We start from the raw sequence: 12,312 nt of genomic DNA, 5'->3' as shown, positions 1-12,312 counted from the left end.
AAGACTTAAGTTTCTATCTCCGACACAGCTCATCATCTGCAGAGCCTTGAGGTCAAGAAAGACTTCAGCAGACCCAAAACACATCAGCCATTCAGGCACCATCGTGAAACAAAACAGTACCAAGACAACTGGACTTGCATGCTAATAGATGTTTATAGCATTCAAGGTTAGCAGAGCGAGGCAATAACAGGGATAGGTAATAGCAGGGAAGCTAGCTTAGCAATACGTACCGGAGGACAGACTGGCGGGCAGAACGCACCAGTGTGTTGCAGAAGGGTTGGGTACTTGTATGATGCAGATCCTCTATGGACCTGCTCCAAGATTTAGCCTTGTCCAAGAAGCCATCCTCCCCATTCTCCAGCCCCTCAAAATCCAACCTGGGCCACATACAGACAGACAGACAGACAAGCCAACAAAGAGGCACGGGGGTGTAGATGAGAGGCACGGGGGAGGTTAGGTTAGCGAGGCAGCTTGGTAGAGAGCCGGCGGTTATCACAAGAACTGTCAACAAGCTGCATGATAAAGCTCAGCACAGAGACTCTGTCCCAGTCAGGCAAGGTATAGCTCAGCCTACACCACATAGCATCTGTCCAGAAACACATTCAGTTTGACAAGTATGCAACAAGTCACACACACACACACATCCAAAGAATGCAATTTTAGATGCACAAGCAGTTTTTACATTACAGGCTTTACAGGACACAACATGTTAACTCAGCAGCTGGATCCACTGCCCAACCCAGTTCCTTAGGAAAGGTTTTGGCTACAGACATGACGGTGTGTGTCTGTGTGAGTGTGTGTGTGTGTGTGTGTGTGTGTATAAAAGTGTACTTGTGCAAAAATACTCACATGACAGCACACTGGGCAAAGGAGAGGTACTCCACCAGGACATCAAGACCTCTGTTCTCATCATTGAGGAACTCCCTGACCCACCTGTGACGCATGAAAACACAGAGGGGTTAGCAGGGCAGCAAAGCAAGAACACACCCTCAGACTTTAGGACTGCACTTTACCCGTTAATAGATAAAAAGAGACAAGGAGACAGAGAAAAATAATAAATGGAGATGTGATAGAGGAGCAAATTAAAAACATGGAGAAAATCACTTTTAAGATCAGAGGCAACATTGCTGTTTTGAAACTAGTTGCTTAGGTGTTGATGTGAAGTAAAATCATGGAGGAACGTGTAGACGGGTGTATGTGCATTAATGTTGTTATATGTTTAGGTAAGCATGTTCACACAGGTTTGTGTATATGTATAAGTGCACGTATCTCTCCTCTGACTTTCCTGATGCATCAGTGAAAATGCTTACTGCGCTTCACTGTAGCGGAACCGATCGAAACACAACAGGAACAGGAAACAGCAACTAGTTTGATAATCAAATAATTGTTTTTCGTTTTTTCAATAAAAATGACAGTTGATGGTTCTATGCTCTCAACTATGAGGATTTGCTGTTTTTCCTGGTCTTTTATTATAGTAAATGGAATAATTTGGGGTTTTGGACAAAACATTCAATGGTGTCACATTGTGACCACTAGGATGTTCTGATGGACACTCTTCACTGTTTTGGAGAGCAAACGATTAATCAAGGAAGTAATCTTCAGATTAATCTATAATGAAAATGACTGCTAGTTGCAGCGTGACTTCGCTGTATCAAGGACGCATCTTCATTAAGAGCCGTTAATTCCTGAGAGCTGGGACCTCGCTAAGAAAATGTAGAGAGACAGAACATAACCCAAACAATTTGTTAATCTATTAACTTGTTTAAGTTTGGACTTTCCTCAGTTTTGCAAATGAGGGATTATTACAGATATTCAGGTTGCATCCACTTTCTGTTTTGGTGACCTTGCTAAACTTTCAGTTTGTTTTCAATCTCTCTGATCATATGACAGCTTCTGTTTCTTTCCTGTCTGACTTATTTTTGCAGCAGCGTCACCATGTCGCAGTATCTCAGCAATGAATTGTGAATATAATGTTATCATAACCGATAAAAGCAAAATTACAAATTACAAAAATAAGTACCAAGTTTTAATTAACCAGATTTATCCATTAAGGCAGCTCTGAAGGGGGTCTCCCCTCCCCTGACTGAAAGAACTTGGCAGGAATGCCATGGAAAGAAAACTAGAGCAAGGCTTCAGATTTCCTCCACATTTCATTCCAGTTTTTTGGAGAGAGAAACAACTCCAAACAAAGGAATTCCCATTGCGACGAGAGAAAGAATGTGGAGGGGCATATGGCTGAAGGAGCTGGGCTCAGGTCGACAGTCAACAGTATTTAGTCTGCCTCCCCCACAGACCCCCTTTCACCTCCTCTCCACTTCTTCAGGGACCTCCAGTGAGGGGGACAGGATTGGGGTAAAAGGTTCTTAAAATAGTCCTGAAATCCTGGTTATGCTGACAGACTGCTAGTCAGCCAATGGTGAGTCAGGCAGGAAAGCAATCAAGAGCCTCAAAGTAGCGAAGGGAGGGAAGGAGGGAGGGAGGGAAAGGGAAGAGAGGTGAGGAGAAGAACAGGGTAAAGCAAACAAAGCACTAAGAAATAAGATTGGGTGCAGGAGGGAAGCAGAGGAAGGGGTGGACAAGGAGGCGGGCTTGATCATCAGTTTCCTGTCTACCCCCCCCCCCCCCCCCCCTCTTGCCTCTGACCCCTCACTCCTTCCTCTCTCAATCCCTCTACTTCTCTCCAGCTAGCTGCTATTTCAGATTTTCTTGGCAGTCTCAGGAATAACACATCAGAAAGGGCCCAGGATTCGGACACACACAATAAACCAGCATCTGTTACACTTAATCCCACCCCCTAAAGTCTTCTGAAAATAGCTTTCTTTTTTCTTTGCCCGTGAGTTTTTCTGGGAAAAGCATTGAAACTGACCTTTATTGATGAAGCCTAATAGAATGCGAGTTATTCTTGGAGCTCAATGAACACTATGGAAAATGAAAGCCTTTTTTATAGGCTCCTTTTGGTTTGGGAATTCAGTGGCAAGTCACTGCAGCACATTTTTTTTATGTGGAGGTATCTGCACGTCAACGGATTATAAAGTAAAGGAACATGTGTGAGACACTGGAGATAAAGGCATAACATAACATCCAGATGCACAGTGGGTGTGTAGCGTACTGTGCTGTTCTGAATGCCTATTGTCTATTACAAAATATGACAAAACAATACAAAACTATTGTTTGCTTCTAAATGTGAGAAATGTATAAACACTGAAGTATCCTTGTATGTATGTGTGTGTGTGTTTGTGCTTTTCACTGGGTTCAGCCTTGGTCAGCCAGGCTTCCTGTCCCTCTGGCATACACAACAAAGCTTCCTGCTCAACACTATGGGGGAGTGGACAAGGCAGCACAATGACTACCATCTGGGCATTATGAGGACCAGTTCTATGAAGTGGAGCTGCAGAGCTTGGCAAGTTAGAACAATGGGGGATATCTGGGCACCAGAGAAAGCTCTGTGTCCCTGCAGCAGCAAGAGCACAGAAAGCACTATTCTTCACCAGGGAAACAATAACATGGTTTCCTTAAGCTTCGTGCACCAATAACAATCTGTGTAATTCACCTCACAGATAGGGGGGACAAGTATTGATTACCCAATGTGGTTTGTCCTCAGTGAGATCTCCAGCTCCCTCAAGACTTTTGTGGATTCCTGCACCCGCCGGCGAAACTTCTGTAACACACAATAAAAGCAGAGAGTTTTGCTGCAGACTTATCTTTGTGCAGATATTACTTAATAAGCAGCGAGAGTGTACAGGTTCCTTTTTAAAGAGTACTCCACCAATTTAGCACTCTACAGCATTGTCAGACTCACAATGGTCAGCTTAATTAAAAAAAAAGAAAAAATGTCAAAGCAGCAGAAACATCGATTCCGTCTTTTATTTTGAATCATTTTTTCTTCCTTGGTTCCTACATTACCAACAATGCAACTTGACCACTGACAGTTCATTTAGAAAATTTTACCAGACCTCATACAGCCAGAAAAACATTATAAAAATTTTGAAACTCCACAAGACTTGTAACTTTGATGTGACTTTGGTGTGTTGAATTGGTGGAGTTCCCCTTTAAACAGACACTATATTCGAGAGGTCATTTGCACTGTCCCACCTTTCGTGTGACTCCAGGGTCTAAGTATCCTCGTAGCTTCTGGATGTAGGTGTGAGGAGGATTCTTCACCTGAAACCTCTCCTGAAGACACACAGCAGGGTAAGCATTGTAATGTATGTTTGCTGAAGTGTATGTGTGTGTGTGTGTGTGTGCAGACTGATTAGTGTGATGATGGCAGGTGTGTGTGTATTGTGAGAGCTTGTTTGGTAATTTATGAACCAGAGATTATGAAAGCACCTGGTCGCAGATCAGGTCCCACTTCTTCTCGTTGTCGTATTGTCTGAGGAGTCGGGCTTTGTCTGGAGGCAGGTTCATAGAATTCTGTGAATATAAAGTATACGCATTAGTTTCTATTACAACCACATATTTCCCTTTTTCTGTTTAGCTGATTATTTATAGCAGCTCTGAGTGTTTGTCAGCAACACAGGCTTCACAGGCCTCTGGCGCCAGCAGCAGAGCACAGCCAAAATTTTGGGGACTTACATGATGACCTCACTTCCTGTGTTGACTTTCAGCATCCTGCCACAGGAGATGATCCGCATCTCGTCTGCACTCCCAAGTCTTGGTATCATTCGGGCAACGCTTAGCTTTTAACCACAACAAGGCTTTATCGAAGTAAGTGCCATTTATGGGACCTGTCAGCTAATCCACCCATAAAAACACTTAAACGAGACGACCTGGGGCAGTCAGTTTACTGTGGCTCAATTAAACCCTAAATGCTTTAATTTGTGTTTGGAGACCAACCCACTTAAGTGTTTTATGTCCTTGTGACAACTAGCACAAACTACATGACAAATTTTTGACCAATAACTTTCTTGATTGAGTCAAGTGCTGTAAACAGTTGACAGGGAAATCTGAAAAATGAGTCAGCCCCTGAAACTGATCGCCTCAGCATTTCTCTTTGAAGAGACATGAGGGATTGTTTGCACTGGGAACCCTCATTTACACCCGTATCAACAGAACCCCGTAAGCCCGGCCACAAACGGTCTGTCAGCTTGACTTTTAACCTGCAGCCATAACTCAGCCTGCCGTCTAATACGCAACACTCTGTTAACCCATCCCAGGCCAGATGTGACGTTCACACTGCCGTTTTGCCACTGGTGGCGCGTTTGATAGATGGAAAATAACATATACTTGTTCCTATGACAACCACTCAGTCACTGCTTGGGGTGGAATATCACATGTGAGTATTTCAAAATTAGTTTTCCACATTAGGACCACATTGCTCACTCTATCAGCACATCATGAATCATGTTGTCTAAAGGGGACTGAGGACAGAAGTGCCTCTGTATGTCTTCTACACATTTATTTTATGGAGCTGAACAATAATTTCACATTAAATAGCATATTTTTGTAATTGTAAATTACAAAAGAACATTAAAAAACACACACAGCAACCTTAAAGTGCCAAAGCATAGAAAAATCCTTAAAAAAAAAAAAACTGAATCCAATGCCTGACAAAGCCATAACAGAATATATGTAGTGGGAAGCAGTGCAAAGATGTCACATTATGGCCCTTTGACATAACCTGCTTTATAAATCCTGCACGGGAGAAAAGAGTGCAGCAACATGCATACCAGATGTCCAGAATTACAGGAGGAATGTGCCCTGTTTATAGTAGTAGTTTATAGTAGTAAATTTTCTCCCTTTTTTGTCTGACCCCCAAGCAGCTCCTCTGTCTCTCCTGGGACAAAATGTTATCAACAACACAGTCTTTAGGAAGGTTGTAGTAGGAAGAGAGGAATACTTTCTCCTGTCTGTATCAGTAATTATCTGTCTCAGAGCACATGTCACAAAGACTGGATTTAACAATGTTAAATAATAGATGGACTGTTGTTAATTAAAAGTTAATCTACTTTAGTTTTCACTGGTCCCTGAAACTAGTCTAGTGAATAATAATAACCTCCACTTGGTGATCATTCTAATAAAACAGAAGACAACTGAAATCAACATTTTCAAAGAGCTTTCACTTGTTCATTAAAGTGAATTCATATTAATTCAATGCATACATGCTATCAATAGAAATCATTAGGTTTTTACTGTAGAGTTGAAACAATTAGTCAATTATTAGACTATTAAGTCACCAGATAATTGGCAGCTATTTCATTTATTTATAATTTATTTATTTATTTATTTATTTATAGATTTTCAAATTTTTGCTGATCCCAGCTTGTAAAATATGAACATTTAATATTTCCATTGTTGTATATCACTGTAAACTGATCATTGTACTGTTGGTCAGACAAAACAAGACTGGGAGACCTGGACTTGCCCTTTTTAGACATTTTATAGACAAAACAACTACATGAGAAAATAATTGGCAGATTAATTGATAATGAGAATAATCATTGGCTCTACCCCTGATAATTTACTGTATGTGAGGCTCCATTTAAGATTAAACAGGTCGACCCTTAGTCTGATTCATAATGACGTAATGAAGGGAAGGAACCAACTGCTCTGAGTGAATCACTTTAATACACTCCACTAATGTCCCATAGGCCTGAATTTTGATGTAACACCTGAAGGGCAAATGAAGAAGTAAGCCCAGATATCTACTCCAGCATCTGTTCAGACCTGAAGCCTGGTTCGTCTTCGTTTTCCTGGTCAGTCATGCATACTAAAGTACAACTGCAGGGAAAACAGGCAAAGAGCAAGGTCCCATTTGCAGTAATGCAATTCTGAATTACAGGAAAAACATGCAGACCAGACACACAGATAGACACGCTTATGCTCATCCAGTTTTAGACAAAGACAAAAACAGCAAAGAAAAGAAAACACCTGCCTAATGTTATGTGATTTGAAAAATGATTTTAGGTAATGTTAGAGAAAAAGGAGCCAGTAAATGGTACGTGTCATCAAAAGGTACGTGTCATTATGTGCGATGAAGACACAGTGAAGACTTTGATGTTTAATATCATTCTGCTCTTTGTCAGTTAGAGCCTCAGGTAATGTAAACAAATACAGGTGGGACTGTGTGCACGTGTGTGGAGCCACAATAAAAAGCAGGATTGGGCAAATGATGAAGAAGTTTCTCCTGCGACAAGGCAAGAAGCAGAGGGCATGTTTCCTTTCTGACTAGATTTGGGTAATTTGAGCCAAGTAACCCAATTTAGCTAATTTCATTTCACTTTCTCCCACAGTGATACAATCTTGCACTTCCTGTGTTTATAGGAAGCTAAAAAGAAGTAGTTTTATGGGAGAGGAGTAACAGTGGCGCTTCACAGTTCACTGCCCCATTTTAGGGGTAAAATACTACAGAAATGCCAAAAATGTTTGGTGCTTGTTATGTTGCCTACATACTCTGTCCTCCAGCAGGGCCTTTCTCGTTTGACCTGAGACTGACTTGACAAAGGATTCAATGCGGAGCTTTGTTTTGATTTGGTGTCGTGCCATTCCCATCCTCTGACATTTGAGCTATTTTTTTTCCTCATAGAAAATCGCTAACAATGGCTAGTGGGCAGGGTCAGCGTATGCCCCCTGGTGCTGTGTAGTGCAAAATCCGGTTAAAACACAACACCAGGACACTGCACAACCAGCTGAACTGGTTTTATTATCACTACTATCTCTCAAATCATTAGGTCCCACATTGTGAGCCACAACAGGAGACAAACAGAGGAGACGGACTGAAAAACTCCACTGCAGTCAACTTTAGTGTAGTTACACTTGTTAAAAGACCCAAATACTATTCAGCACTATTTTTGCTTTTTATGTAGAGATCTCTTGAACACAAATCTCAGTTAGAGAAAATAAGCAATTAAAATGCAGTGGAATAAATCACAGACAGAAAATTATTTAACATTAATTCTGATTCATTGATTAATGGTTAAAATTCATTGTAAAATCATTGGAAATTGAATGAATTTGAGTATTGGACAAAAAAAGCAACCAAAAGATGTTACCCTGGACTCTGGGAAACTATGAGAGGTACTTATCACTGTTTTCTGACAATTTATAGACTAAATAGTTACTTAATAATATCATTAAACATTTAATATTGAAAGTAGTGCTTGATTGCAAACAAATAATCTAAGAAAAGAGAAAGTAATGTGCATAAACAAAGGAAAAACACAAAGTGGGACAAGTGGGAAGAGGTCTGAAGGATGTTGTGGATGAGATTTAAGCACACGAGTAACACCGACCAACAGAGCGGGCATAAACTCTAAAACAGAGAGACATTTGAGCCGTTGACAGAGGAAGACGGAAGTTTTAAAGACTCAACAGCTAAAGTAGTTGAGGGGGTCAGGTTGCCGGTTAAGGAGGCATGGAGAGTCCAGGAGAGCCATCCGGGACTCAGCAGAGCGCTCAGATCACACGTGTATGACCCCACAACTGAGGGGGTATGCTGCAGGGCCCAGGGTCACGTCAGACATCAGGGCAACTCCATCTGCCCTAAATTGGACAGTTTCCTAATCCGAGTTGATTTACAACTAGCCTTAAATTGAGTTTGTGACTTGCAACTCCAACCAGAGGCTCCCACGGAGACAAATGGAAAAGAGTGACAGGATGTTTCCCCCCTAATGTTTCTCACAGCTTCACACTCTCAGCCAGGATAAGATAAAACACCACCATGCTCACAACTGAAGAGCTTTAAATGTGAGAGCTCTGCGTGCAGACTTTCCTCTTGTTTCTGTAGAGGACTATATATTACTAGAGTTGTTCCCTAGGTAGACACTGAAAGTCTAAAAATGCGATTGTGAAAAAGATTTTAACTGATTGTCTTAAGTTTTGGACTTGTAGTATTGTATGATAATGTATTCTGGAGCTGATTTATATGAATTTCTGTTTGCTGTGGATAAGCTGGGCATGCTGTATACATGACACAATAATAAACAGGTGATGTGCTTTGCCTCATCCCATGTAAATCTTTTCAGATTCAGATTTTCAGATTCAAACACCCTATAGGTGGACTACTTAGCAAATGCATTCAATGTGATTCTCTTGCTGGTGCTCTGTATCAGTGGGTTGGAAACGAAGAGCCTGTGTTTTTTTATCTACTTTGATAGGTTTACACAGGCCAGACTTAGATGTCATCAGCTTAGAGGGAAATGAGTGGGTGGCTAAAGAGCTCACTCTGTCCGACAGAGCCTGTGGCAGTTCAGAGACTGAGACCCAGACAGCCCTCTTTACCCCCAACAAGTCTGAGTGTCTTCTCATCAGGGTGGGGTCCAGGACCAAGGGGCCTGTGGCACGACTGAACAACATTCAAAGTCACACAACAATGTAATGAGCTTAAAGCACATACTCAAGGCAAAGCAGGGTGGTTTACTTGTTCATGTATTGCATATTTCTTGCACACTGGCAATTCCAGGTGCTTTACAGACTGTGTTTTATACAACCAGGACACGATAAACAGACAACTAAGACTAATAATAGAAACCAACAGCACAAGATGATAATCTTGATATTGAATGAATAGTTTGACATTTTATTCACTTTCTTGTTCAGAGTTACATGAGAGGATCAATACTGTCTCAATTCTGTCCAGTAGATATGAAGGTGGTGCCAGCAGCCAGTTAGCTTAGCTTAGCACTTAGGCTGGAAACAGAGGTAAGATCGCCTGGCTCTGTCTAATGGAACAAAATGAGCCTTGCAACATCTCTAAACCAATGTGTTGTTTTTTGTACATGTGGCACAAACAAAATAGCAGCATGAACACGTCACAAAAAAGTTGAACTGTTCCTTTAAAACTATTAACAATAAACCCAGTGTCAACACAAAATTCATTTGATCCTGTCATTTGATTTGCAGACAAGTAACTTAAAAAAAAAAGAAAATCAATACTCTGAGCTTTTAGTTTCCAGTTTAAAGACCAGAAAATCAGTGTAATCATTCTTGTTTTGTGTTTTTTCACAACTTTAGCAGCTGTAATTTCTTTGACAACTTTAGTACCTGAGTGGAGACAGTTACTAACCTCCTGGAAATAAAAGCCAAGATGAGCGTTTTCGGATCCTGTTTGGACGTTGATCCTGTGACTCAATGTACTATACTTGGCCTGATTTTTTTCTTTTCGATGACAACAAAATAGTAAACACAAATGGGCGGCGTGTAAATGTTATCATTGATAATACAAGAGAAAAATTCTTGTCTGGCTCTTTTTTCTTAATGTAAATAAAAGTGCTAGCATATATTGTTTCAAAGCATCTCAGCTAAAAAACGAAAAAGCAACATGTTTCTGGACATACTTTGCTGATCTGGTAACAAAAGAAAATACTCGAGCAGCCAATGAGGGGGAAGATAAGACCAGAAGCTCTTTAAATGAAGGGTACTGTCTAAAGAGGGTGGAAAAAGCCAGGCCACTGATCCCTATCGGGAAGTAGAGCCAACAAGGAGGCAAAGAAAACACAATGAATATGGGACCTGGCATGACTATGTTTTCTCTAAGCATATTAACTGAGCATATTTTAGGCCTTCACAATGAGAAAAGAGAGCGATGCACCAGTTTCTATGCCAGAGTTGGCTGGATATAGTTCAAGATAAATGTGTCACTCAGAAAAAAGAAAAAAGATGAATAAATAAATAACTACACCCTCAGAAGAGCTGACAGGAAGTGTAAATACTTCTGGGCGTCTGTCTGTCACATACAGTCAGTCGATTATGACTACAGGAGGTGGGGTTCAAAAGGACAGATGATCTGATTAAATGAGATCATTCATGGTAAACGCCAGTGTGAATCAGACCCTATGACAGCATCTAAACATATCCTGCTAGCTTTTTATTAATGGATGTTGCTGCCAGGCTATTGTTTGGATTCCTACTTTTCCTTGATATTCAAACACAATGAGAGGAGACAGGATGAGAGGCTCAGCTGCTGTCGTCACGGAGCTGCAGGGACTTCCTTTCATTTTCAGGAAATCAAAATCTGCCATGAGCAATGTCAGGTTTGTACCATAGCTGTTACGTGTAATACGAGCGTCTGTGTTTTTGCACATCCACTCCCAACAATGTGATTATGTGTGTGTATGATTGAATTGTAGGTGTTTTTCCAGCTCCCAGGTAAGCCCAGCTGAATTGAAAGCGACAGAGGACAGTGTGAGAAAACACTGCCCCCCTTTCTCTGAGCAGACATCCGATCACCCTATTGCTCTTTTGCGAGGAAACCCGAACCAGGCAATCACAACAAAGCCTGAGTCTTGCACAAAGATGCTGGAAGTCCAGAGGGATTACAAAGAAGACGCTACCAGCTCTCCCAAAGACTCGGTGTGGGAGGGACAGAGAGCAAGGAGGAGAGGGTGACTGTCTCAGATGGAAGTAAAGTTTTCATGGGGCTCAGTACCCCTCCCTGTCCATCATCCTGATGCTGATCCTTGTTTACAAAGCAAATATAAACAGGGGCAGTTAAGAGCTTGTTTATAAAGATAACAGGTAAGAGCATGTTCTTCATTTAGACGCAAACATAGAGTCGGTGGCCAAACCGCATTCTTGACATGAGAAAATGAAAGTCTGTAGTGAGTGAAAACAATATAACACAACTGACCTAAACATAATTAACATGAATACATTTCCATTTTCCAACCCTAAAACTGTCAACAACAGTTCACTGTTCATTTCAGCACTACAATAGACGGGAGCACAAATGGTCAAAACTCAGAGCCGTTCAAATGGCCGACACCGTCTCTAAGTAGCGTTAAGACTCAAATCATGAGGTGTTAAGTCCCCATTAAGTCAGGAGTTTGAAGGCAACACAGATTACAGCTGTGGTTTGAGGATTTCAGACTCCTTTCGCCTCTTCTGCCCTCCTGCCAGTCCACAGTCTCTCTTCTCCCGTGACCTCTGAGTCACTTTGTTGAGAGAAATAGCTTTCCCTTCAGTGCTTTCTTTACAACACACGACCAAATGGACATTCCTCAACCAGTCAAAGCAACAGGAAGTTGGTGAAATGGCATTTTCTGTTGATAAATCAAGAACTACCTCCCAGAGCCCGTTCATGTACCCGATGTCAAAGAGGTGATCGGCAGCGGTGATAGCTGGGTTCAAGCTGGAGACCGTTATCATCACAAGACTCTTTAAGCCACAGTAAGGCCACGGCCTGAGATAAAGATGAAAATGCTCTAAGCTCAAGGTCGTACTGAAGCCAGATGTTCCTCAAGCTTCAGACGGACTTGTTTATATCGACTTCTCTGGGAAGTTTTTCCGTTCCAAAACAACAGCGACACAAATCTATTCCTGTACCAATCCCACCTGACAACTGTTGTCCAATTTATTTGTTTTTTTAAACATACT

General features: G+C 41.4%; 1 protein-coding gene across 5 annotated transcripts in view; it reads right to left on the bottom strand.

Moving 5' to 3' along the window:
- The window catches only part of fmnl3 (formin-like 3), a 31,854-nt gene that overhangs the window by 12,926 nt on the left and 6,616 nt on the right, over positions 1-12,312 (bottom strand). For 4 of the 5 annotated variants that reach the window (XM_070839154.1, XM_070839156.1, XM_070839155.1 and 1 more), the window contains exons 2-6: positions 4,330-4,413; positions 4,093-4,173; positions 3,582-3,658; positions 850-933; positions 231-377 (exon numbers count right to left, since the gene is read on the bottom strand). In XM_070839154.1, coding sequence (XP_070695255.1) covers positions 231-377; positions 850-933; positions 3,582-3,658; positions 4,093-4,173; positions 4,330-4,413 — 473 coding nt within the window. The remainder of the gene's footprint in view (positions 1-230; positions 378-849; positions 934-3,581; positions 3,659-4,092; positions 4,174-4,329; positions 4,414-12,312) is intronic. The other variant, XM_070839157.1, reaches the window with a different exon arrangement.

This window comes from Pempheris klunzingeri, chromosome 11 (assembly GCF_042242105.1).
Source record: "Pempheris klunzingeri isolate RE-2024b chromosome 11, fPemKlu1.hap1, whole genome shotgun sequence".
Taxonomy (NCBI): domain Eukaryota; kingdom Metazoa; phylum Chordata; class Actinopteri; order Acropomatiformes; family Pempheridae; genus Pempheris; species Pempheris klunzingeri.
Note: the sequence above shows the minus strand (reverse complement) of the source record. Positions and strands in the feature narration are given on the sequence as shown.